Source organism: Topomyia yanbarensis, chromosome 2 (assembly GCF_030247195.1).
Source record: "Topomyia yanbarensis strain Yona2022 chromosome 2, ASM3024719v1, whole genome shotgun sequence".
In the NCBI taxonomy this organism is placed as follows: domain Eukaryota; kingdom Metazoa; phylum Arthropoda; class Insecta; order Diptera; family Culicidae; genus Topomyia; species Topomyia yanbarensis.
This window is the reverse complement of record NC_080671.1, coordinates 313,703,030-313,729,903: the sequence shown is the minus strand read 5'-3', so window position 1 is coordinate 313,729,903 and position 26,874 is coordinate 313,703,030. Positions and strand designations below refer to the sequence as shown.

The window sequence follows — 26,874 nt, the reverse complement described above, 5'->3', positions numbered from 1 at the left end:
TAAATGATGTAGCATTATATGGGGGAGGGGGGAGTTTTGTATTTTGTGATGATGTGTGACAACAGGGGGGTAGGGGTCATGTCATGCTACGTAGCTTTTTTAAAGGGGAATTGAACAGAATTTTTAAAAAAAATTTACGGTGGCAAGGGGGGGGCAGGGTTACCGTCAAGCTACGTAATTACCAGGGGGTATTTAGAGGTTTGTGACAAAATGCTACGATGGGGGAGGGGGGTGTTAAAAATCACTCAAAAAATGCTACGTCATTTATGGATGGTCCCCTACAAGCACTTCAAAGTTTATTTGGCAGCTGAAAAATCGGGCAACATGTTCACAGCAACATATTGTCATAGATACGACGCAAAGATCGACGACGGTGTTACTCAAAGCATCGCTTTGATTTTTTTAGCTGTCACTCTGACGGTGAACCGAGTTTAACGAGGGGTCTAATTCGAATGGTACATGGGAAATCTCTGACCACTCTATCTTGAGTTTATCTTTGACCCTACATAGTCGGTTAATTGATCTGTCGACCTCGAAACACCCGATTTCGTCGGTCGACTGGGAAATTTATGAACTGTCAAATTTTTTATGGGGATAGTTTACAGTTCGGGAAATGGGTCACGGGATTTGACCAGGGAAAATTTTCCGCCAGGATCTCTCCAAACTGTCAAACCAAAAACTCTGCTGCTTCTAAAAATTACCTACAGTATCAAACTTGCACCGAATTTCAAGCCTTATAAAAATACTATTATCCCCGTCGGAAACAATTTATGTTGGAATGTTCCTGGTCAGACTTTTGTGTGTAGAGTATTAAAATCGCGTGATGTTTCCCTCTGTTGGGATTACACTTCATAAAAACTGTCATTTTTGTGTAGACTCATTTACCGCCACGGGATTTGAAATCCCGAGTTCTATTTAAAATACACAGGAACCCAAATCCCGTGACGTTTCCCGAACTGTCAACTAGGCTTTAGCCCTAAATAATTTTGACTTTGTAAAAAAACTAAATTAACAGCATACTTTGATCACGGAGCGTTGCCATTTTCAATAAGTTTCGGTAACTATTATCTATCAACACGAAACAGAGGAATAGGGTAGAGGATTTTGTTCGTTCCGTGATCCAAAAAATAAAGCTCATTTTGAAGGGGATTGCATTCTAGGGTATATGTATTATTAAAAACAAGCTTTACAATTATTTCATCTCTTTTAATCAAATCAATTTGCAAAACAAATCCTACAATTAAATTCAGAAATCTAGCTGGATTTAAAATTTAAATTCCATTTTTATTGACGTCTCTCTTAGCAATATATGCAGCTATATCGTCATTCAAGACTTTTATTTAATTTGTATGAAATGTGGGTATGTATGAAAATTGTACGGAATAGATCCCACAACACTGTTATTTAACCTTTCAGAAGGAGGAGGTGGTTCAATACAGAGGTTAGCGACTGCACTGAATTAGTTCGCGATTGTCTTAAGGCATTTTCGTTTTTACCAGTGCACTACACCGGTCATTCAAACTTGGGTGTAATCAGTCCATCTCTTTTTTTTAACTACACCGGTTTAGCACCAGGAAACAACGAAAACTCGGACGGTGCGAAAGATGAAAATTTTAATTAATATTTCTAGAGAAAATTTTCAATAGGACGTAAGTAACAATGAGAGATTCTCTTTGGGGTCTTTCTCTTCTGTTCATTACTCGGCCATTTCAACATTTACTACTCTACTCTTTGCATAATATTCTAGTAAAAACCGTCGGCTTTCGATATGTACTGGAAAATTAGTGCAAAGTGTTGTAATGACGTCGTAATAATCCAAAGAGGAAGTAAACAAAGAGAGGCTCTCAATTGGGATTTTCGATTGATTGACACCGGTGTAGTGGATTGCACTGGTTTTGCACTTTCTAGCAGAAGTGTCAATGGAACATACCCAGTTTTCTGCACTTCTGCTAGAAAGTGCAAAAACAGTGCAGTTTCAGTGCACTCCACTAAACCGGTGTCAATCAATCGAAAACCCCAAATGTTACTAACGTCCTATTGTAAGTTTTCTCGAGATTTATTGTCCGTTTCGTATGTAGATAGACATTCGTGCAAATTTTTGAAGCAGCTAAATAAATATCCTCACATCAAACTGCATGGGAGACAGCAAATAAACAAACCGAACAGCTTGTGACAAAATTATTTTGCTGTGAGTCTATCGGGGTAGAATACGCAATAATATGTCCATCGAATAGTCAATGTAATTTAAGCGTGCACATGTATGGATGTGTCTTTTTAACATTGGGTTGTTTTTATTATCTGTCACATCGTGAGTGTCACAACTTTTTAATGGATTGGAAACTTGTAAAAGTTGTTTTGGAAAAGTTTTTCTAAATATTTGAACCCAAACGAACTTCTGCTGGTTTAAAACATGGTAAGTGTACTTTTAAAAAGAATATCAGTATGACGTTAGAAGATAACTAGGAATAAGTCAATAAAACACTTCGCTTGTTTGGGTCATTCCTACACGTTAAATTATTTTCCCAAAAGCAATTTTGCTCGATTTCGAATTTTTTTTTCTATTTCAGCACAAGCTTAAACTAAACCAGAAGGACAAAGTGAAAAAGTTTATATCTCTTACACAAACAGGAGAACAGACAGCAATCTATTGCTTGCAGAACAATGATTGGAAGCTCGATCTGTCCTGTGACAATTATTTTCAAAACCCAGACATCTATTACCGGGAGCTGGATCGAAAGAAAGTCGAGCAACTCTTCAATCGCTACCGTGACCCCGCCGATCCCAACAAGATCAACTCGGACGGGGTTGTCAAATTCCTAGACGATCTGTATCTCAGCCCGGAGTCCAAACTGGTGTTAATTATTGCCTGGCGATTCAAAGCAGAAACCCAGTGCGAGTTTAGCAAGGATGAATTCGTGAATGGATTCAGTGACTTAGGTGTAGATAGCATAGATAAGCTTAAGGCCAAGTTGCCCCTGCTGGAGGTGGAACTGAAGGATGCAATGAAGTTCAAGGATTTTTATCAGTTCACCTTCAACTATGCTAAAGATCCGGGTCAAAAGGGGTTGGACCTGGAGATGGCCATCGCTTACTGGAACATAGTACTTAAGGATAGGTTCAAGTTTCTGGACCTGTGGTGTAAATTTCTGGTGGTAAGTTTGTACATTATTTGATGTTAAAAACTGTTACATTGGGAACTGAACCCTTAAATGCATTGGAACTCATTCTTCTGGATGGATAGGATATGTTCTGGTTGTAGTTGAATATCGAAATATTGTACTTGCGCCTTTTGCTTTTTTTCTATTTACAGAGTGGGCAACTAATGCGCATCTTGTGTACATGTTAGAGAGTCAAGTTGCGCATCATCTACACCAGCTGCACTTTAGTTGCATACGGCGAAAATAGGAGAAAAATCGAAAGGCGCAAGTTCACTATTTCGATTTTCAACTGCAACCAGAATATACCACTTGTTGAGGATTTATATCGCAGAATTTTGTATGTTGCTTCATGACAACAGTATGCATTTACGGGTTGAGGGAAACCGTTATATAAATTTTAGAATGTGTCAATAACAATGGATTGACTAATTTGAGGCTGTTAAGACCAGTTTTCCCATTGGAACCAGAGCTTCTGTCGAAATTCTGTTTCCAATTATATGGAATCAGCTATCATTTAAGCCAGAATTCCTGCAGAAAGCACGTAAAATTTAGAACTGATTCGGGGATTGCTTTTATTGGGTAACACAACCCAAGCGAACGGTTTATAATTATACGAAGTTCGATTAAAACAGGTTCTCGATTTTTTTCGTACCACGGACCCCTTAGATGTCACACTGGATTGCTGCGGACCCCCACAGATAAACATCAATTTTGTATGCTATCAATATGTTATTTTCAATTTGTTAGGAAACAAGATTTGGAATTTCAATCAATAGATTGAGAATCACTGGATTAAAACATTGGAACGTACACGGATGAAAAATACGCACAAAAAATAAGTTAACTCTAGTGATGATGCGTGCAGAGCAGGAGGTAACTGGTGCCACCAGTTACACAGTTGGGAAAGGCCATGAATTACCGAGAGAAAAACTAAAAATTTGCAATGTACTAATGAAGCGGGGTTAATAAAACCAACAGCAATTTTTAAACTGTTTATCTGCGAAACATTGTTTTTGAATGGACCTCAAACAAACAATATTCCATATAACGAATATCACGAAACATCGATGACAGAGCAGTGGGGTTAAGGCCAAGTTTCCCCTGGGTCGTGCAAAACTGAAAAGCAACATCAATTTCGGCACAGAGAACAGACTTCCATCTCAAACGTAAAAGTTTAGTAAAAGGTACATCCAAAGGTAATTGAGATGACCACCAAAGGTGGTTTTGTCGTTCTGATTTGATATCCAAGCAGTTCAAATGACGAAACAAGTATTTCAATTTGTTTGAAACTGGATATATGTTCTGTGTGACTTAATTGTATCAATTAAAATCTTAAATCATTTCTAATTATCAAGCAAAACAATAATTAATACACACTAGAACAGGAATAATAACTGGCAGAATATATAGTTACAGGGACATTAGTATTCGTGGACATTGCGGTTATCAGCGCTCTCTGAATTAGTTAATAGTCGATTGATCCGCTTCATACTTAGGGGACCCAAGATGAGATCAGGAACAAGACAGAAGCGGAATCAATCTTCCATCACTGACGATTTAACACGCGTTGTTAGGAGCTTGATACATTGGACTAGACAAAATATAGGACTTGACGTTACGCACTTCGAGACAAACTGGCGCAAACTTTAGTCCTCTTCTCGTAGACCGATGTTTACTTGGCGGACAGTTATTAATTCGTTCGATTTTGCAGATTTTGTCTTGCGGGACGGACCGAGATTCCCTAAGCTATAAGCTGCAGTCCTATCAGCCCGCTAAAAATAAAAATAAACTATAAGTAACTAGTTGAACCACCCTTTCGTGAGGACGGTGTTTTTCAACACAAAAAAGTTTATAATTCTTGTAAACGTATCAAAGCAGCGCCAGTTGGAAATATATTTTCTGCTCTATTGCAGGAAAATCACAAACGGTCAATTCCAAAGGACACCTGGAACTTGCTACTGGATTTTGCTACCTTCATCGATGACAGTATGTCCAATTATGATGCGGAAGGTGCCTGGCCGGTACTGATTGATGACTTTGTCGAATGGTGCCAACAGCAGAACAAAGTTAGCCATCCTTCGGTGATCACGTCTACTAGCACAGTTGCCAGTGTCTACTTACCGTCCACGTCTTCATCAGCCGTTTCTTCGCCATCATCGACGGTGAGCAATCCCTATAGCTCCAGCAAAGGAAATCCGTACAGTAGCAGTAGCAGCAGTACAGCCAACATGTACTACTAAATGGTCACTGCTGTTATTATGGTTGTTCCTCCTTTACTTTTTTGATAAAGGCTACCCTCGTATGTATTTTAATGAATACAACTTGTTTTTTCCGTTAATTCCTCGTACAATTCTTCGCAGTAACTGTTATTGCTGACTAATAGTCTTTCGATTTTGGTTTGGCGACTCTCACCTCAAAAACCAGTCACATACTGTTTTTTTTGTTTTTTCACGGAATGCCTATTGAGTTCTAAGCCCCTGAATTCAGAACTATTTTGCACCTTGTATGCAATGGCATCCTGTTGATTCGATTCACACACATACACGTAAACATCTGTCTGTTCGTAGTACATAGTCAGGCCATAATAGAACTGAAGAGATCTTGGTGGGTGTAGAAACAGTGTTTTATGATAATTTGCAATAGATATCTTGCAACAAACTCAGTTTGAATATTAGTAGTAGTGCTAAAATCTTTTTGTTAAATACAATATCTTTGGAAGGAAACGAAACAAATAAGATCTATTTGGATTCGTTGAATGTTGAATAAATCTACACTATTATAAATAATTACTATCATTACTGAGAATTAGTGTAAGAAATTAATTATATCGCTAGAACCGGTTTGTTCGGAATAGAAATGAAAGAATTCTGGTTCTTACTGATAGGCAATTTCAGTTTGTTATCATCTGATTGAAAATCTTTGATACTAATCTATGCATTTACCACAATTTGAATGCGAAAAAATGCTGGACGAGAAATCAACACCGGGAACAAACTGGAGCCGTAATCTTCTTTGGTATATCACACACGTTTTCTCTAAAGGTTAAAACTAACTGTAACTGGTACAATAGCAAAAATTATGCTACAAGTGGTCAATAATAATTTTGTTAGAAGGTAACAACTTAGTTGTTGAACCGCAGGAATTGGGATACAATTAAAATATATGTATTTTTTCTTTAACACAGCCAATTGCAGTTACTAGAACTGTGGTCGTCAATCCATTTACAACATATTTGTGCGAGAAATTCTATCCAATCGTCGTCTCGCCCGTGAGACTCGTCTTTCGTTCGCGGTATCTCGTCAGTCCGGCACGTAGTAGTTGTCGGTTTTCGAAACTCCACGTAAGCAAGCTGGTTCCGGTGCATAAAGCTCCAACCAAAACATGATACAGCATTGACCTGCAGTACGTCTCGGATATCTTGCAGATAAAACCACAGCCTATCAGGGTAGATAGAAAAAGTGGGCCTGGAAGAAAGCTTCTCAGTGGATTTTCTCCGATCTCCTTGTACTGATTACGGATGTAGTACAAACTGTAACTGATTCGGAATCCCATGTTGCTACAATTGGCCAGTATAAACCCAACTGGGCCAATCCAGTTTGTCAGCTGATAGGATAGCATCAGAAAAGCCATTGAGAAGAACGCCATGTAGTAGTTGTATGTATCGATTTCCTTCGAAGTATTAGTTGCAAACATGTACCCTTCGGTAATGCCATTTAACGCTAAAAGTACTATCGCCAAACAGTGCCACCGTAGTAAAACCTCCGGTAAGCCACCTTCTACAAAATCCATTCCGCCGTATAACAGAAGAACCGTTCCGGAATAACTTTGTCCAAACACGAAGCCCAACAAACCGATGGAAGTGACGGTTTTACATACGTACGAAAGAACCAAGGAAGCCTCCTTCACTTTATCTCGGTTTTGAGCCGAAAGAGTGACATCGCGAGCAATCGTCTGAGTGAAATAGAAATAGCTACTGTCTTCAATTGGTCGGAAGATGAATCGGGCCGCCAAGCTGCCCATATTGTTCACAACATCGTAAGTAGCCTGTTCACTGAATGTCAGCACCGGACTGATGGACATGACGTACTTTTCCCCTTCCGTCAAAACTTGCTTCAGGACACCCTGCTTTGCGAAGCTAAATACCAGTGTTTGCAGATCGGAGTTGAACGGAGAGTTCTGAAATGATAATAAAATTGGTTACTGAAATTTTGGAGCGATTGTAGGTCTAAATGGTACACGTAAATAACTGCGAACCCATTAATGACAATGTCGAAGATATTGAACATGAGCATGACGACTGTACCATTCGTAGTTGCTACTTACTAATTAATCGCGAATGACCAGCACAAGCGAAATTGCCCCGAGAGTCAATGAATGGACCTCAATGTTTACTTTTAGAGTATTCTGGAGTCTTTGAAATGTCGATAACGGCGTTAGTCACGCCCTTACAGTCATCGGGGATGGAAGTGAATGTTATAGACGTTATGTTGTAAACGTTGTATGAAGACCGTGTATGCCTCTTCATCTTCGTTTTTGCTACGGGAACAAGTTTTTGATAGCGGGAAGGGATATAGAGTTACACAATTTCTAAATCTAAATTTGCCTTGAAAAAGTATACTGCTGATACTGTTTGAAAATCGATCGACGCTGCCAATAAAAATATTATAGAGGCTCTTAAAACTGATATCTGCGATACTATTTTGACCGAGATTTAGTCTGAAATTCGCAGCAATTTGAAATATTGGATGGAATCGGTCCCTGCAGCTCTATTGGTTGTGAACAGAAGACCACCTTTCATTAGGCCCGAAAGAAGAGAGAAACGCAGGAGAGACGATGATTCTGATGAAGCTGTATCTAGACCAGCAAAAAAGCTTTCGTCTGGCAGCGACTTACATAGAGGTGATACTTCATCGATTGCAGTAGCTTCTACTCAGAACGGGGAGTTTTGGTTGTTCCTGTTCGGGGTGATACCACAGGTACCAGATGATAACAGAAATGGTGAAGTCTAGACTGGACACCAACAGCGTCGAAGTTCACAAGCTGGTTCCTAAAGAAAGAGATGTGCGCACTTTAACGTACGTTTCCTTCAAAGTTGAATTGCCTATTGACAAAAAAGACAAAGCAATGACTGCTTCCACAGGTGACTTCCGTGAATTCGAAGATAACACGATCAAGGGGTTTTGGAATCCCACTCCTCCTCAACCAACGGCAAAACATCGAAGGCAGCAAAGTAGTGCCTGCTCCACCACATCCTGTCAAGTTTCAAACCGACCCTTCATTATCACAACTTTGCTTCGTCTGCCCACTCAATCCGCCAATTCAAATTCTCAGTCGGACGTTTTCTTGTCCGTCTACTATTCAAATGTTCGATGAATGAGAACGAAAACTCTCCTCTTGTAATTATAATGTTAGGGACCATCCATAAATGACGTAGCATTTTTTGAGTGATTTTTAACACCCCCACCCCCCTCCCCCATTGTAGCATTTCGTCACAAACCACTAAGTACCCCCTGGTAATTACGTAGCTTGACGGTAACTCCCCCGCCCCCCTTGTCAACGCAAATTCAAAAAACTTTAAAAACGTTGTTAGTTTCTCCCCTTTAAAAATCTACGTACGTCGTCACCAGTCTTCCCAAATGAACATCGAACACCATGTTCGGTCTAGTTCTGTGCTCATCTTATACCCACATTTCGTGTGCAAACTCGAACGCGTTAATGCGTACCAAAACACGTGCACATGTTTGTCTGCACATCCGAACCCCATGTACGCGGTGTTCGTACACACAGGATCTTGACACTAGTGTTCTCTTTCTCTCACTCATCATCACTAGCGTTGACTCATTCTGTTTTGTGGTTGCCATTCTTGTGTCCGCACACGGTGTACGTACATGGTGTTTAAACCTAAGTTTGCACATCGTTCGCTTGGGCTCGGTGTTCGATGCAAATCTGTACACAAAGGCAAAGCACGTTTGAGGTTGAACGCGTGCACGAAATTTTGTACACGGGTGCAAACTTGTCGATGTTTATGGAAAGACTGGTCGTCACATATCACAAAATACAAATAAAAAATATTCCACTGCCCATACCGCGCCTAAGGCTTCTCTTTGATTTTGTGGGTACCTCTTCTCTTTGGGGGTAAGAGACTTAGAGGCAAAACTTATAATCCTCCGCGTTTGTATTGTACTCTCTTGTACCAACACAGCAAATGGACGGACGCTCGATCTGGCATTCGTGAACTACGCCGATTTAATCAAACTTCTTGAGCCTCTGACCTCCATACTCAAAGTAGACACTCACCATAAACCTTTCGTGTGGAGGTTTAATATGCAAATTGAAACAGAGGACACTTTTGTCAAATCCATCAATGACCTCAATTTTGACTTCAATCGCTGCAATTTTGATGAAGTATCCGCGGCCTTCGATGCTGATGACTGGTTGGATCTGCATTTTATGCCATTTTATGTGGCGCAACTTTTTAAGGCGATTTTTAATCGCTTGCTGTGTTCATATAACAAAACTTTTTGTTCACTATTTTTCAAGGGACGGTTTGCGTCTTCGAACTCTCAATGTCTACACAATGCCGTCCCGTCAAAAATCAAGAAAACAAATCAGATAAGTAGCCCATGTTTTTGTGTTTACAAAATAATAATTGCTCATTGTCATTTCTCTATTATTGTATGAATATAAAATGTTTTGTGATAATTCCGAACAAGAAAGATTGCTTCTAGTGGCTGCATTGCAACAGAGCAATAAGAAGAAAAGGGCATCTCGGCGGTACTGGGAGCATGAAACTATTTCAAAAAGGATGCTTCTTGGGGAGTTTCACAATCTCGTGCTGATATTTTCTTTTCTTCTTCCCATCGGAAAGGAAATTGCTAAACAAGCCACGACGATGCGTGATCCAATTTCATTAGAAGAAAGATTAGGTGTTTCTTTTCGGTAGGTCGATACAATAAGGTTTACGATTATACCTGTAGTTTTGTTTTTGAAATATATATACTTGGCCCACGGGATCAGTTTTCGTGCACTGTCTCAAAGCTATCGCTTGGGATTGTCTACGATCTCTGATATTATACCGCAAGTATAACAAGCAATCAATCATCAGAGCACTAAAATAATTTATAGATGTAGGCCAATCTTTGCTGATGTAGAAAAAAAATAGTGACGGAGATATTTTTGTAGCATCTGAATTCGGGAAAAAATTGCTATACAATCTGCAGCACCTCAAAATTCCTGATACAATCACACTTCCCGGCTTAGAAAAAGTTGCAGTTCCTCCTTTTGTGCTAACTGATGGAGCCTTCCAAAACACGTGATGAAGCCATACTAAAGTCCTAGGTCGAGGTTTTTGTCAAGAAAGCAGCAAATTTTCAATTACAGGTAAACTTCGATATAACGTACATCTCGGTTTAAAAATTGTACGTTATATCGAAGCATGCAAAATGTTCAAAGAATTGTTGTTCGTGGTACTTTATTTTGTAGAATTTTGATAACGCGTAATTAATTTTGAAAATCTTACCTACCTAGCAGTGCGAAACAACTTTTCTAATAAGAAAATTATAGTAGATCCATAAAAAAGATGCCATAATCATTTTTTTGCTTATATGAATTAAATTTATTGAAAATATTCTTTTTTTATTTTGATTTTAGAGGTTTTAACCTTAGGGTCATTCGCCTCTTTGTTGGGTTAGAGTAGTCTCTTTAGAAAAATCTCTAACACTATGTGCGGGGTTGGGAATTGAACCTAGGTGAGCTGCGTATAAGGCAATCGAGTTACCAACTACGCTATCTCTACCTCCGAAAATATTCTCTATTCTGACTCCTTTCCCAATTATTAAATCAATAATTATTATTTTGTCTGGGCTTGTAAAGTGATTTTAATATTCCCACCGTCTGAGCCTCATACAATAAAAGCAATTTATGAACTTTAATCATTAGAATAGAGTATGTTCCGACTGGAGGAACGTTAGTGGAACGTGGAGGGCTGAGTCACTACAAAGAAATTCTCTGGATTCTTCGCGGACTTCAACTGGGGTTCTTTTTCCTTCCGGGTGGACTGCATGGTTGAGAGCAATCGCAATGGCCACTTGAGGACCGTTCCGGCGATGCTCAAACGAATGACGCTGACTGGTGGCGTATAAAAACTAAATGAAAAACCTTGTTTCGATGACACTAATTTTACTCCTTTATTAGGTTGCTGCTGCTTCGTGGTTGAAACTGAACTGACTGTTGCTGCTTTGCAGCGCAAATTTATATGCTAGAAGGAAGGAAATAAGTCACATCATTAATAATACATCAACATTAATACAGCTACGCTGATACACGAACAGTGCAGTGCGACACCGCTCAATTATCGTTGCGCAAAGGGGAAACAGTATATGCTGTGACGGATGGAACATACTCCCGCCGGTTGGAACTACGTGACAACAGATTCGTCGTCGGATGGAGATGCGATGGAGTTGTCTTCGATGGGAAGAACGGAAAGCTTGTTGACCGGACGGCGGAAAGTAGAACCATCGACAAAATATCCACTACTCGAACTAGGCCTTCAGCATCAGGGTGGACAGCGGTGATATGTCCCAGCTTCCAGTTTAAAGGTGGCTGTGTCTTGTCGTGGAGAAGAACAACCATTCCGGGGCGTAGATTCGGCATCATTCTTAGATTCTTTTTCCGTGGCTGCAACGTGTTGAGATAATCCCGTCTCCAAGCACGCCAAAAGTGCTCACGCATGAGCTGCAAATGCTGCCATCGACTCAAACGGTTGACTTTGATGTCTTCCAGAGACGGCTCGGCTGGTGTGATGAGCGGACGACCTATCAGGTAATGTGCTGGTGTAATCACTTGTGGATCAGCTGGATCGGTGGAGATACTGAATAGAGGGCGAGAATTCAACACGGCTTCTATTTCCGTGAGAATAGTTGCCAATTCTTCAAACGTTAACCGCGCATTACCGACGACTCGCTTCAGGTGAGTTTTTGCCGACTTCACTGCCGCTTCCCACAGTCCGCCAAATTCAGGGGCGTCAGGAGGGATGAAATGCCACTCGATTTCACGTGCTGCGCAAAACTGCTGAACTTGATCGAACATCTGTTGGTCTCGAAAAAGATGATACAGCTGGTTCAACTCGTGGTTCGCTCCCTTAAAGTTGGTTGCATTATCAGAATGCAACTGCTGTACCAATCCTCTACGACTGATGAAGCGTCTGAGTGATGCTAGGAACGCATCCGTCGTCAGATCAGAAACCGCTTCGAGGTGTACGGCCTTGGTGGTCATGCAAACATACACTGCTACATACGCCTTGACGAGTTTGGGACGATAGGTTCCTTGCTTTACCAACAAAGGACCAGCGTAGTCCACACCAGTCACTGCGAATGGTGGAGATGGCACGATTCGTGATTGCGGAAGATTCCCCATCAGTTGCGTTGTGGCTCCCGGTCTCACACGAAAGCATTTTACGCATTTGCGAGTAATCTGCCTCACAGTAGAACGAGCCTTGAGCGGCCAGTACCGCTGTCGAATTGCGTTGATGAGCACTGATTGGCCCGGATGAAGCAGCTCGATGTGCATCGTCCTGATTAGCATCGTCGTGATGGGATCCTTGTCGGGCAATATGATTGGATGCTTTGATGCATATGGCAACTTGGAGTGAATGAGTCGGCCTCCAACTCGGAGCAAGCCATCTTGGATGAATGGACGAAGATTTCCGACTCGCTTGCAATTTTTATTGGACTGAAGGCGTTCAATTTCGTCTGCCAATTGAACGTGCTGGGAAATCTTGATGAGCACCTCCGTCGAGCGCTGCAATTCTCGGATGGTCAAATAAGGAGTGAGAATACGATCGAGGAAATGCTTCTGCTGGCAATTGTTGACGAACCTCAAAACATATGCCATGATGCGTTGTACCTTGCGAAAGTTGCTGAATTTAGTTACAAACGGAAAGAGTTCGACCTTCACAGCTGGCGTAGCGATGACCAATTTCATCTCTGGAAGCAGCTGATCAGGAACTTCTTCTGGATCTTCTAATTCGTAGTAGGTTGATCTAAGTAACACGGGGCCGTTCCACCATAGTTCGTTGTTGAGTAATTGTTCCGGTAACTGACCTCGCGATACCGCGTCAGCTGGATTGCTTCCCGAACGAACGTAACACCACTTGAAGTTTCCGGTGGTTCTCTGGATCTCTGCCACGCGATTTCGCACAAAAACTTGCAGACGATCGGCAGGCTTCTTCAGCCAGGCCAGGACGATTGTGCTATCGGACCAGAGAACAATTTCTCGGAACGTCATCTGTATGGCTTGTAGTACCTTTTCCAGCAGGCGAGTTAGCAGTAGAGCAGCACACAATTCCTTCTTCGGGATGGTTACTTCATGCAGTGGTGCAACCTTTGATTTGCTGCTGAGTAGTTTCAATTGTGCCGAACCATCGGCGGAAATACTGCGCACGTAAATGCAGGCACCATACGCAACGGCAGAAGCATCAGCAAACCCATGAAGTTCGTAGGCCACGGCATTCGGAAAAGTCACACATCGTGGCACCTGAATAAAATTTAGATGAGGCAGAGATTCTTGCAACAGTCGCCATTGTTGTTGGAATTGTTCATTCAGGATGTCATCCCATCCTGCGTTGGTCTTCCATAGCTGCTGCATCAGAATCTTGGCGACCACGATCACCGGTGAGAACAATCCCAATGGATCAAAAAACCTTGCAATCTCGGAGTATATGATCCGTTTGGTCGCTGGTTGAGCCGGCGTTGACAATTGTTGATTTTGATGAGCGATGAGAAGCTGATCGTTATTCGGATCCCACAGTAAGCCAAGAACCCTTATTGCTTCGTTGGCACCATATTCCTGCAAGGTGAACTGCTTTTCACGTTCTTCGACTGGAATACACTGCATAAACTCATCCGAGTTGGAGCACCATTTGTGCACGGGAAAACAACCTCGGGCGAGCATCTGCTTTAATTGGCGATGGCATTCAATGGCTTCCTCGATGGTATCCGCACCAGATAACACGTCGTCGATATAACAATCCTCTTTTACGATACGAGCACCAATGGAAAAGTCTGCTGACTCATCTTCAGCGAGCTGGAGCAAACATCGGGTGGCTTGATATGGAGCGGATGCTGTGCCGTACGTGACAGTATCCAATTCTAAAACACGTAGCGGTTGAGTTGGCTGCTCTCTCCAAAATATTCTTTGGTAGCACGTGTCTTCCGGGGCCACAAGTATTTGCCGATACATTTTTGTTATGTCCGCCGAAAAGACAACAGCATGCTTCCGGAAACTCAGCATGATGGAAAACAGATCCCTCTGAACAATGGGACCAACCTTGAGTACTTCGTTGAGCGATAGCTTTGGTGACGATGACTTGGCGCTTGCGTCGAACACCACACGACACTTGGTGCTGGAGCTATGTGGTCGAAGAACGGCGTGGTGTGGCGTATAGTACATTGCCCGATTGGATTGATCATTGGACTCCTTCACTTCGTGACAATGTCCAAGAGCCTCGTACTCGCGAATGAAATCAACATACTGGGATCGAAGTTCGGCGTCACGCTGCAGCCGTTTTTCAAGCATCAGGAATCGCTTCAAAGCTAAGGCACGACAATCATCAATCTGGTTAACATTTTCCTTCAGAGGTAGGCTAACGACAAATCGTCCATTTGGATTGCGATTGTGAGTGGAAAGGAAATGTGTTTCACATGACTGCTCTTCTACAGACAGCGGCGTAACATCGGGAACTTCTTCAACACTCCAGAACTGGTGCATCAACTTTTCCACACGGGCAATGGATGCGACATTGGATTGTTGAATGGCTACGTTGGATACGATGGCATCGTTTATCACTCCGGCGACCACCCATCCAAGGTGAGTGTCTCGTAATTGTGGCAAGTTGTGGGCGAGAGTAATACAACCTGGCTTCAGCAAGTCGAAGAACAGCTCAGCTCCGACTAGCATGTCGATCTTCTCAGGCTTATGGAACTCAGGATCGGCTAAATGAATCCCTTGGGGGATGTTCCATTCGGTGACGTCAATCTTGACAGATGGAATTGTGCCCGTCACCTTTGGTGTAACCAAACATTCGATGTTGGCATGGAAATCTTCATAACGGGAACAGAATTTCACGAAAACCTTGTCTCGAGCAAGCGTTTTCAAGGCGTTTATGCCGGTAATTGCAACATTGGCTCGTTTCTTAGGGATCCCAAGGATGTCTGCCATTTTCTCGGACACGAAATTTACCTGAGAACCGCTGTCGAGCAACACACGGCACTCATGTGGCTAATTATGTCGATCAATGGCGTGTACTATTGCAGTTAGTAGCAGCACTATCTTTGATGACTGCCCATAGTTGCATGAACAGGCTGTCGAAACTGGTGGATCTTCTTTAGGAGCAGTGCTCGAATTCAAAACAGGAACTGGAGTCGCAACGTTAGCCGATTCTGGTACCTGCTGGGTGGGTACCTTCGTACGTCCATCCTGGCTGCACCCTTCGGCACTACCATCGTGGAGTATAGTGTGATGACGCTTCTGACACTTTCTGCAGCTGTTGTTGGATGGACATCTGTTCGATCGATGGCCTTTGCGCAGGCAGTTGAAACATGCACCCGCTGCTCGAATCTTCTCACTCTTCTGGGATGCATTCAAGTTCTTCAACGTGGCACACTGGTAGTTGAAATGCGCACCACCACAAAGCTCACACATTTCTGCCTGATTCGTGTTGACCGTCGTAGTAGCGTAACTCTTCTGGATTGGTGCCTTCGGTACTACTGTGACGAACTTCGATTTGGGGACTGGCGTCGGTGCAACTGGTGTAGAAGTCTCGCAGTTTTCCAAAATTTGGCATCTGGTTTTAAGGAAAGCGATGGTCGACTCATACTTAGGCAATTCACCTCGTTTAAGAGTTGATTCCCAAGCCTTGCGCGTCGCTTTGTCCAGTGCATTCGTAATGGTGTAAACAACCATGTGCTCCGAAATGCCGATGAGCTGCTGATTCAAATACCGGAGGCTTTCTACGTGACGTGTAGACTCATCTAAAAGGGCTCGCAAATCCTTATACGACTCACCTGACATCCTTTTGAGTTGGAGCAATCCTCTTATGTGTGACTCGACGATGACATGTTGATTTTCGTATCGCTCTGTCAGCACAGCCCATGCTTGCTGATAGTTACCAGCGCTGATGATGTTTTCATCCAAAACTCCAGCCGCCGCACCCACAAGAGCCTTGTCCAGGTGGTACAATTTTATTGCATCGGTGTCTGCTGAGTTGGCCATTAGGTCCTGGAAAACCGCTTTGAATTTTGGCCAATTTGCATACATCCCATCGAAGGTAGGAATCGGTGCCTTCAATGGTTGCTGTTGAATTACAACTTGCGGTGCGGTGGGTGGCAGAATAGCATCATTTTTCATCTGGATTATTATTCCTTCAATTGCCGTGGAGAGGTAATCATGTAGATCTTCAAAAGCGTCGCAGGCTCTTTCCTGTTCTGCCACTTTTTCATCCGGAACGAGCGCCATTATGCGGTTTTGGATGCTGTTAAACTCGGCATAAGCATTGGCAAGTTTGCTGCTCATAACGTTAAGCTGGGCCAATTCGAAATGCCGGACGTCTCGGAAAGTCGAATGTAACCGCACCAATTTGCGGTGTACCTGGTTTCGCTGTCGGAAAAGTCCGATCAGTTCCTTCGTGGTGGTGGCATCAGCTGCTATTTCCGAATCCTGAAAACCACGAAAAGATTCACTTTCACTTCGTGTGGGTGATGGTAACGGTGGAATCAAATTTTCATCTTCAGGATTCACTAAAGGTATGGGCGGTGAGTGTCCGACTGGCATTGTTCTTAAAACACGTGCGGCTAACAAATTTGAACATGCACGGACACGTTTTGGCTTCCTTCTCACACGCGCAACGGCTATTGAACAGGATTAAACACGTACGCGCGTTGCTTGTTTTTCCTTCTTGCGCGAGCGACGCTCTGATCGCGATCGAACAGGATTAAACACGTTCTGCGTTGGCTCACACCGAACGAATGAAATGCAGCAACACAGGTGGAAAAAATTTAATCCTTACGATTTCGTTTGGCGTCGAAGCGGCTACTTGATGGCTCGATCCGGCGGCTTGATCTTCATCCGGCTCGAAGGACCATAGATGTTCCGACTGGAGGAACGTTAGTGGAACGTGGAGGGCTGAGTCACTACAAAGAAATTCTCTGGATTCTTCGCGGACTTCAGCTGGGGTTCTTTTTCCTTCCGGGTGGACTGTATGGTTGAGAGCAATCACAATGGCCACTTGAGGACCGTTCCGGCGATGCTCAAACGAATGACGCTGACTGGTGGCGTATAAAAACTAAATGAAAAACCTTGTTTCGATGACACTAATTTTACTCCTTTATTAGGTTGCTGCTGCTTCGTGGTTGAAACTGAACTGACTGTTGCTGCTTTGCAGCGCAAATTTATATGCTAGAAGGAAGGAAATAAGTCACATCATTAATAATACATCAACATTAATACAGCTACGCTGATACACGAACAGTGCAGTGCGACACCGCTCAATTATCGTTGCGCAAAGGGGAAACAGTATATGCTGTGACGGATGGAACAGAGTATAAAGATCCACTTGTATCCACGATTCAAAAATTTCTAAAGATATATTTCAGTCCGCTAACCGATTTCCTAAATACCCCAAACCGGTCGTGAAGCGTGCACAGTTGTCCGTGTAACTACAAATATGACCTCTCATTCTTTTTGTGGCATAGCATGCCGTGGAACTTAAACGTTGTCATTCGGCCCAGAGAATCAGATTCCGCAGTCCCGAAACCAACCAACAATGGTCACACAAATATTATCAATTTTAGTTTTCAGTTAGAACTTAGGGGAGACCGGGGCTAGTTGGCTGTGTTTTCAGTTTTCATTTTTTACCGCTTTGATATACCTAGATTTTGCAAAATGGAACACGTGGCATGGAAGGGCAGACTGTTGGCAACATCTCTGAATTTTATTAAAATGTTTGATGCATTGTCTCCATTTTTAGAGACAAAAATATGTGACGCGGAAAAACCGCCAACTTACCCCGGCCCCGGGGTAAGTTGGCGATATGTCTAGATACACCATAAAATAAGCAATCAAATGGAGAATCAAATACTTCATGGGTCCTTTTGGAACATGCTGAATGTCTTTTCAAGAAAACTGTATATTAATCGACATTTGCTATTATTTTTCAGTCTCAATATCCCGGAATATTGACATTGACGCGTACTCCATAGCAAATTTTCATAGCAAGCAATAGCAAATTTTCGAAATTCTTCAGGTGACTAGCCGAAGTAAATGTTTCCTGCATTGACAAGATACACAAGAAAAAGATTTTCTTACTTTGGAGTGAATTCCAGAAATAAAAATTTTTGCATCGTAAATAGTACCGCAAACTTGCCCCGCGAGCAGCACCGCCATCACCCTAAATAACACAGTGTTTAAAATTTAGGAAATTTACTAGGTATGCTCGAAAAGACAATATCGTCCAGAACTTCCACAATACAAAATGTTTTGCAACCAAAACACATTGGATAATGGGTTTCACATAACTTGAGGTACATAACGAGAGGTAGGCTATATGTCTAATAGAAACGGAGAAAAAGTGATTCCGCCAACATACCCAAACCGCCAACTAGCCTCGGGCCCCTATACTGATATTGGGTTATTTATTGAGATAAATGGTTGGTTTTAAAAAATCACGATCATACGCAAATGAAATTGTAAAAAAAAATCGCTCTCGTAACCTTCAATGAAGTAGCCAATTCCTAACATGCTCATTAGAAGCCCAATTAGTACGTTTTAAGATTGTGTATAACATACTGAATTCTTAAAATATGGAATACATGCGTAATTGAAGATAAATTTGGACCTGAAAAATAAATTAAAAAATATGTACGTTATGTCGAGGAAAAATGTACGTTATATCGAATGACGCTATATCGAGGGTACGTTATATCGAGGGTACGTTGTATCGAAGATTACCTGTATCGCCTTTCAAGATAACGGAATGTTGCAGAAGATGGGTTGAGAGTTTTTACATCAAAATGGCGTTTGTTGCAGGGTAAAATGTGTTGCTGTAAAAGTACAGCTACCAAAGTTATCATGGCAGCAGTTATTCTCTACGCTTTCCCAAATCATCAAGGAAACATCAAGCAAATGCACATCTTGAACAATTCAAGGAACACTCATTCATCAAAAATGAAAACATTGAAGCTTTTCCAAGGAAATACAGCAAAAACTGCCCAACAGGCCCGAGATTGTTTAGCGGACTGGTTTGTATCTCCTGTTGGGGAGTCTTTAGTTATAGCGTGTATGACATAAATAAATAAAATAAAAAAAGGAATCATTATAAACTATTTTACTAATATTGTTAAAATTCGCGCGAAACAATAGATTTGAGATAATCAATGCTGTTTATCATTTCTCATTTATCCAAATTATTGCTCCGTGGCTGTTTATGTTGAATATCATTGTGAAAGTATCAGTATATTACGCATAGCACGTGTATACAAGCGCTCGACAGTCACGAACCTTACGAGCTACGGGTCGACACTGGAACGCGGTAAACATAAAAAATACAAAATTTCATTAATGTAATCAGCATTAGATCAATGCTGTATTCATGCTTGTTTTAGTATGTTGGGTATGCCGCCACCACAGCTCCTAGATTATTTCGATATACGGATGAAGGGAATGAGGTAGGATTGAACGAATAACTGAATAAATTATTGAAAATCAATAAAACTTGAAATTAAAAAAATAATGGGGCGAAAAAATGAAAAAAAATTAGAAAGATAAAATGAACAGAATGATTGATATAAATTAAATTAATCAAATAAATAAATCAAATTAGTTCAGCTCTCCAAATGCCAAATTAGACTACATAACATAATAGTTTAAAAATTTGAAAAAAAAAAAAAGATTATTGCAAATTAAATGAAATAACAAGGAATGACTGAACCGAATTAATAAAATTGATGAAATGAAGAAGCCCGGGGAAAAATAATAATATAGAAAACAAAAAAAAATGAACAAAACGAATGAAATGAACAAACGAATAAAATAAAAAATAAATGAATTGAATAAAATAAATAGTGTAACAAAGAAAAAAAATGGTTCAAAATAATAAAAACAAATAAATAGAGTGAATAGAATAAACAAAATAAATTTTATGAATGAAAAGAAGGAAAAATAAACAGAATTTAATGACTAAACTAAGACATTTACGACAATAAAAAAGTTATAAAATGATATAATAAATTAAATGGTATCAAATCAATAATTTGAAAGAAATGAATAAAATGAATGACTGAAAAAAATTAGTAAGATTATTAAAATGAACAAACTCAAGAAAATATGTGAACTGCAAACAACACATAAAATGAAAATAGTGATTCTGACGGGGAGCCCTTCCGAGAACCTAGCTCTACAGCTTCAGTCGAAACTAATTTAAAATTGAAACAAATTTAAAATTTCTCAGAGCATTGAAAATTTTGGAGGGGTGACCTGTCAGGATCTCCAGAATCTTCCGCCCGCGACCCTTTCAACAAATTTAGTTACACGCAGAAAAAAGATTTGTAGCTTCAATGGAAATATGAATTAAATTCGTCAAATAAAATTAATGGTAGGAAGACAAATTTATTTATTGAATTCAATCAAAATTTATTTATTGATTTATTATTTTTAAATGATTATTTTATTAAAATTAAAAATGTTTATTGTTTTTTTAATGAAAAAATATTTTCAGATTAATAAGTTTGTTAGTTGAAGCAATAAACAATAAATTATTTAATCCAATAGCACATATTTTTAATTTAAGGTTTCTTTTTGAGCATGTGTAGTAGTATGCGTAGAAAAACATGTGTTCAGCTTTGCCACCGGTTTATCCATATAAAACCTTTTCAAAACTCTAAAAGAAGAATATCAGTCGATTTATTGGATCATAGAGAATAGCAAAAAAAATTGAATTCTCAAAGGTCCCCTTCTCATATTGTGACAAATGTCAACGTAAGCTCAGATGCCAAATTTCACATCATTTGGACAATTCTAGACTCCCGCCCACTTCGCTTCAAATTTTTGAAAGTGGAAAATATGGAGGAAGAATATATTAAATGTAATAACTTTTGAAGTAGCAATCAGAAAATTACAATTTATACCTCTTTTTAAAGTATATAACGTTATCATTTGAATGGAGACACTTCCGTTTCTGGAAAAATAAGGTGAAGTGGAGTACTGGGTCATTTTGCCCCCAAAATCCTCTATTTTGAATAAAAGTGAAGTCAAAAAAGAGCACAATTGGAATTCATCTCTGATACCTCTGCAGCAAAGTTGGATTCTAATTTTGCTCGATAGGTACACTTTTTTGGTATACCTTTATACAAAGGCCTTTGGGTGAATTAGCCAAATAGTGCCATTTTTTGATTGATCGATTAATAGCCAGTAGATCAATTTTCACATAGTTCCTCATTGTAATCGATTAAAGCCAAAAGATAATTGATGCCCATGTTGTTTATAAACAACAAAGTTTTTAAAATACTATAAATTTTAGTTAAGGAAAGATTGCCTCACAAAAACAAGTATGTAAGCAGAACGTTGTAAGTTTTAGTTCTAGAACTGAAGTTATTGCAATTAATCTGATTGAATTCCGACGCAGCAGTGCTGCAAGAGACACTTTACGTTGACGGCGCAAAATGAAATTTTGAGATACCTTCGTTATTTTTCTATATTATTCAAAACTGATAAAACCTATCAATTTGGACTGTCTTCGACAAAGTTTGCATGGACAATTGGACTATTGTAAATATTCCAGTAGATTTGTATTGAACATTGGAAGGTAAAACTTAAGCAGGTTCTAGCACTGCGATGAAAGAACCTAGGTAGCATGGTGTTGTAATAGGTTTTAGAATCCTGTTACTGTTAATGGAACCATTAATAAATTGTTTGAAGGGGGACGATTTATAGCATACGGTAACATATGGGAGCAGAAAAGCTAGCTAGAACGTGAAGTAGCATGGTTTTAATGAAGACTGTTGAGATTTTTGACGGTTAAAAATCGCAAACTGAGATCTCGCATGTTTATACAGCCGCCCTCCCCTTAAACCAAGAAGCGGTTTATTTTCCACCCAATTCGCCGTATAAACGATTTGTTTTCCTCCCAATTTAAACGTCAAAGCTACCAACGCTGCATAGGACACTTTAGCTTAGAACGGCAGTATACTGACCATTACCGCATATATGCCCTGTTTTTCTATGAGATTTCCTGGGCCGTATTCTCATACTCACTTCACCTAGTGACTACTTCCTTCTAGTCACTAGGTGACGTGACTGTGAGAATAGGGGCGGCCTATCTTTACGTGACTAATTTGCGAACCTAAGCAGTTTACAGTCTCCAGTCCTCAGATGAGTCGATAGGTTCGATAGATTAAATCATTCGTGAATATATTCACAGTCTTGAAAAAAGCTACATGTTTATCGTGCCCTGTAAACAACCCTTTGACTTATTTATTATTTTTAGGGCGTTGCAGATAAAGATATACGCCGGCTTTGGGGATCGGGACACGTTCATCGATCGTGTAACAATTGGCGTTTGCATAATCGCAGTTGAGATCGCATTTACAAATTTGTAGGTTTTAACAGGTTGACTTAATCACTGAGGCTGGCGAAGTTAACGATATAGTGGGATGTACAGTAGGGCCGGATATCGTGGAATATAAGAATGGCCATCTTGATTTTTGACGGACCCGCTGCAAAAAAAATTAGGGTCTCCATGCGAAACCCGAGCCCAATCGGGAAGCTTCAAGAGACACAGCAAAGGGATCCATTTCAGGAAATACCCACCCGCGAGGAATCACCGGAAATCTACTAGGGGAAAGTGAGGCAATATAGGCATGTGTGGCGAGATGAGCAACCCCGTTTTCCAAGAATCTATGAACAATTTTTGATTGTTTTGTTTTCACGAATGCTTCGTCAATCACCATTAGATGATGTAATACTTCAATTGCAACATAAAATAAATCACAAAAAATACAAAAATCTAACGGGATGTCAAAGAACCGAAAATGTTATAAGATTCAAGCTATATGAAATAAGCATTCGCATGACATATATGTGCGGTAATTGAAAAATACATGCATCTCCGTAACATTTAACGTCCTTCTAACTATTTCAAACATAAAAATAATTTAACAATACTTTATAGTTTCCACAAAAAATCTGAGGAAATAGCTCTACAGTATGGGGCAAAATAAGCGTTAGATATTATTAAAACAAAATGGAAATTTATATCTAATTCCGAAAATACTGTTGAAAAACTATAAGATGAATTTCATTGGCAACTACATGTAACTAAATCCATGGAAAAATATGATTCTTATTATTATTTATAAGTGAAATAATTTTAAATTTTGTTATCAAATTTGGCGACATGATCATATTGCCCCTTAAGATTGCTCATATTGTCCCACAAGGTTTTTAGCAAGCCAAAAATCGATCATTACAAACCACGATTATTTTATTTTCTTCAGTACGTTTAATAACTGCATGTGAAGAATATGTTGTCTTCAACCGTAGGGTGCTCATGTTGCCTCACTTTCCCCTACGCACCTACGTCAGAACGGCAGGGATTATCGCAGATTGTGAAATATGCGCGGATGATCTTGTTTATGGGATAGCTGTATATATCTGAGTATTCCGTGAGTATGTTGAGACAAATAAGGAATCACATTCGCAGACGAGCGATGATCAGCAGACACAAGAAAGAATAGCTAAGATCAATCTGTTACTCACCGAATTAGGTAACACTCCCGGTACCATGTCCTTGATTGAATTGAATGGAAAGTCCTCCATGTTCTCGTAGACGTTTCCAAACGTTTTCCGCAACTCATACTTATCATCAACTCGTTTTAATTCATTCCGATATCGCAAGAGGCGTGGGATATAGAAATAGAAGAAAGCATAGTTTCCAACTATAATTGTGACAGCGCTGATGATTTGCGCTATTCCAAAGGCGTAGATTGTAATGTTTTTATTCCACAGCACAATCGTGATGAATACACACGAGCGGATGAAAATGTGAGCCGTATCCATTATGACCTTCAGTTTGACAAAACAGAAAACCTGTGAAATGAAGATGGGTGGCTCTGCGGTTAGTTCAATAACGCACGCGAAAGCAATCGCGTAGCACCCGAATCGATACTGAACATAGTAGTAATCGTCTACGGTTGAAAGCCAGTTAAGCCATACATAGAGGCAGGGAATGGACAAGACGAAGCAAACCGGAACGCTGAAAACAAAGTTACAGTGTAAAGAGGTTTTACTGAAAATATCATTTAATGGTACACCTTACGTGATCCATAGCTGGTTTATCAACTGGGCCCAATTGCATTGTTTGTTGTGTTTGGAACTTAATGCTGCCCTGAAGATGGCTTCTTTTGATAAGAACAATAGTGTGCTTTCCAATAGGAGCAAGCGTACATTAGTAATACCAAGTACATCTCGACCGACATTCCGGACTATGAATGCGTTAATAGCAAAAGTTATGCATCTACAGAATATCTACAAGTAATAAAAATGATTAGATCATCAATTGTGCCTATATTCCGACCTTACCTGAAATATGATACTGAAGGACGCGTTTTGCAAACTACTAGCTAGAATATTTCGTCCCATTTTGACAGAGATTTCGAATGTGTATACCTAGTATTTATATTTTGTAGAATCACATTTTTTGAACGCTCGAACTTAGGATAGTCTTTCACTCATCCAGCTGATCTAGTGTATGATAAATAGCACCAACCTTCCCGATTCCCTGGCCTTTATTTTGTTTTGTAAGTACATACGATAAACAACAGGTTCTCGACTCAGCAGCTGATGATGCTCGTGGTGGTCGCGTCAAACGTGACAACGTCATTAAGCTGATGACTAATAATGGCATAGGGTGACCAAAGAGCTCACATAAGATTCGAATCAAAAACGTCTTCTATATGTCGTGGCTCAACTCAATCGACAGGTTTGTTAAAAAATAAAGATGTAAAATGAACAATTCCATATCAACATTAGAATAGGGCTAAAAAGATTTGTAAACAAACTTTTGTTTTGCTGATTTCTCTTAATTTGTTATATTTTCAACCCAGAGGACATTTGAAATTGATTCTACCAAGGGTAAAGATGTTGATTCATGTGTATCTTTCATGAAATTCGACTCGACAGCGGAGTAATGAGCGAAATAAGTTTGTTTATAAAAATCTCATTAGCCCTTTTGAAGAATTGATATTGAATTTATAGTGGGATGGATGACTGGACAACAAAAAACATTCTTATTTTACCTTTCTCATCTTATTTTGCTTATTATAAGCGCTACTGGGCAAGGGCCGTGCAAAAATGACTTCCCCTGACGGTGGTTCATCTAAAGGTGAGATGGACGTCGAAACAAAATCGGCTCCCCGGCTCAAACTATATCCAAGCTCAGCCACCGGAACTTTCGTGAACTTCTTCCGGACCAATAATAAAAAGTGTTTGAATTTGTTGCAGATTTCTCGAGTTTTGACGGATCGGTATTCGGCCGTAACAAAAATATCGAAAATTTTCCCTGATAAGCTTCGGGTGGTTGTTAACAGTTTAAATCAGGCAAATGATATTGCTGTCTACGAGCCTTTTACGAAGGAGTACAGAGTGTATATTCCAGCTGAGTTGCGAGAACCTGCTGAAATATGGGACTGGCTGTTTCAAAGACCCCATGCTTAAGCTAGTGAAGACACTGGAGGGCGAACATTTGCATTCAGCATCAGTCGCAGCTGACGAGAAAAAAACATACGTCAACTCCGACTCTTATCGGGTGACCTTAGCTTGTTCTGCTTTACCCAACTACCTTCTCTTTGACAAGGTTCATCTACCTGTTCTCCTCTTTGTGCCGCGGCTCATGAAGTGTACTAGTTGCAAACAATTGGGACACACAGCCTCCCATTGTAGCAATGAGGCCCGTTGTGGGAATCATGCTGATTGCTGTGAAAGGGCTGTCGAAAAGTGTTTACTGCGGGGGAAACCCACATGATCTCCCGGCGTTTCTCGCGCACAAACAGCGGGAGGAGAATCTTAAGCGTTCCTTTCAGGAATGCTTTAAGCGATCTTTTGTAGAAATGCTTAAGATAGTTATGCCACCGACCTCTACGAACATCTGTATCAACTAACTTGTCTACTGGCGAAGGCGATTGTGATGAACCCCAGGAGAGAACATTTGCTGTGGCTAGAAGTAGAAAAAGGAGGGACATTTCATCTCCCAAGCTTCGTCGTAAAGACCAGAAGGTGTCTCTTCATGGTTCCCCTAAAACAACTACTCAAGGAGCAGTACTTCCAGGAACTTTTTGATGCAGTTCACTGCGAAATGGCCCCTCCTTTCAGCGATTGTATCCTTAGATGGCTAATTCATCGAACGATGTCACGGATTTAATAACTGTTCTACAGTGGAAATGCAGAAGCTTTATCCAGAAAATCGATTCCTTTAAAATCTTACTAAATAACTTGAAATATGATGCATTTGCACTAAGCGAGACATGGCTTACTTCAGAAATAGACCTACATTTCCACGATTTTAATATTATTCGCTTGGATAGAGAAGACTCTTACGGAGTATTTTTGGGGATCAAAAAGTGCTATTCTTACAATCGAATCGACCTCGTATAAGACGTTCCTGGACGACGGG

General features: G+C 40.4%; 2 protein-coding genes across 3 annotated transcripts; one reads left to right on the top strand and one right to left on the bottom strand.

The window, feature by feature from the left end:
• The first annotated feature begins 2,287 nt into the window (after positions 1-2,287).
• On the top strand, positions 2,288-5,946 carry LOC131683601 (DCN1-like protein). The gene is made up of 3 exons (XM_058965712.1): positions 2,288-2,413; positions 2,568-3,152; positions 5,072-5,946. Exons 1-3 carry the CDS (start codon positions 2,411-2,413, stop codon positions 5,396-5,398), a joined length of 915 nt encoding a protein of 304 aa, XP_058821695.1. The 5' UTR covers positions 2,288-2,410; the 3' UTR covers positions 5,399-5,946.
• Positions 5,947-6,029: 83 nt separating this feature from the next.
• Positions 6,030-25,007, bottom strand: LOC131683600 (protein RFT1 homolog). 2 transcript variants are annotated; one of them, XM_058965709.1, is made up of 4 exons: positions 24,786-25,007; positions 24,523-24,731; positions 23,964-24,459; positions 6,030-7,334 (listed from the first exon to the last, which is right to left on the bottom strand). In XM_058965709.1, exons 1-4 carry the CDS (start codon positions 24,843-24,845, stop codon positions 6,405-6,407), a joined length of 1,695 nt encoding a protein of 564 aa, XP_058821692.1. In that variant the 5' UTR covers positions 24,846-25,007; the 3' UTR covers positions 6,030-6,404. The 2 variants fall into 2 exon arrangements, with proteins under 2 accessions (XP_058821692.1, XP_058821693.1); XM_058965710.1 differs by lacking the exon at positions 24,786-25,007 and having other exon boundaries at positions 24,518-24,658.
• Positions 25,008-26,874: the final 1,867 nt, after the last annotated feature.

What these genes read in the sequence shown, in the direction of transcription:
- LOC131683601 (XM_058965712.1), top strand. An exon ending in TGTGGTGTAAATTTCTGGTG is followed by an intron (nt 3,153 to 5,071) that starts GTAAGTTTGTAC and finishes GCTCTATTGCAG; the next exon opens with GAAAATCACAAACGGTCAAT.
- LOC131683600 (XM_058965709.1), bottom strand. Translation starts at nt 24,845, where the DNA reads ATGGGACGAAATATTCTAGCTAGTAGTTTGCAAAACGCGTCCTTCAGT. An exon ending in CCTTCAGTATCATATTTCAG is followed by an intron (nt 24,732 to 24,785) that starts GTAAGGTCGGAA and finishes TATTACTTGTAG; the next exon opens with ATATTCTGTAGATGCATAAC. An exon ending in CGGGAGTGTTACCTAATTCG is followed by an intron (nt 7,335 to 23,963) that starts GTGAGTAACAGA and finishes TTATCATTTCAG; the next exon opens with AACTCTCCGTTCAACTCCGA.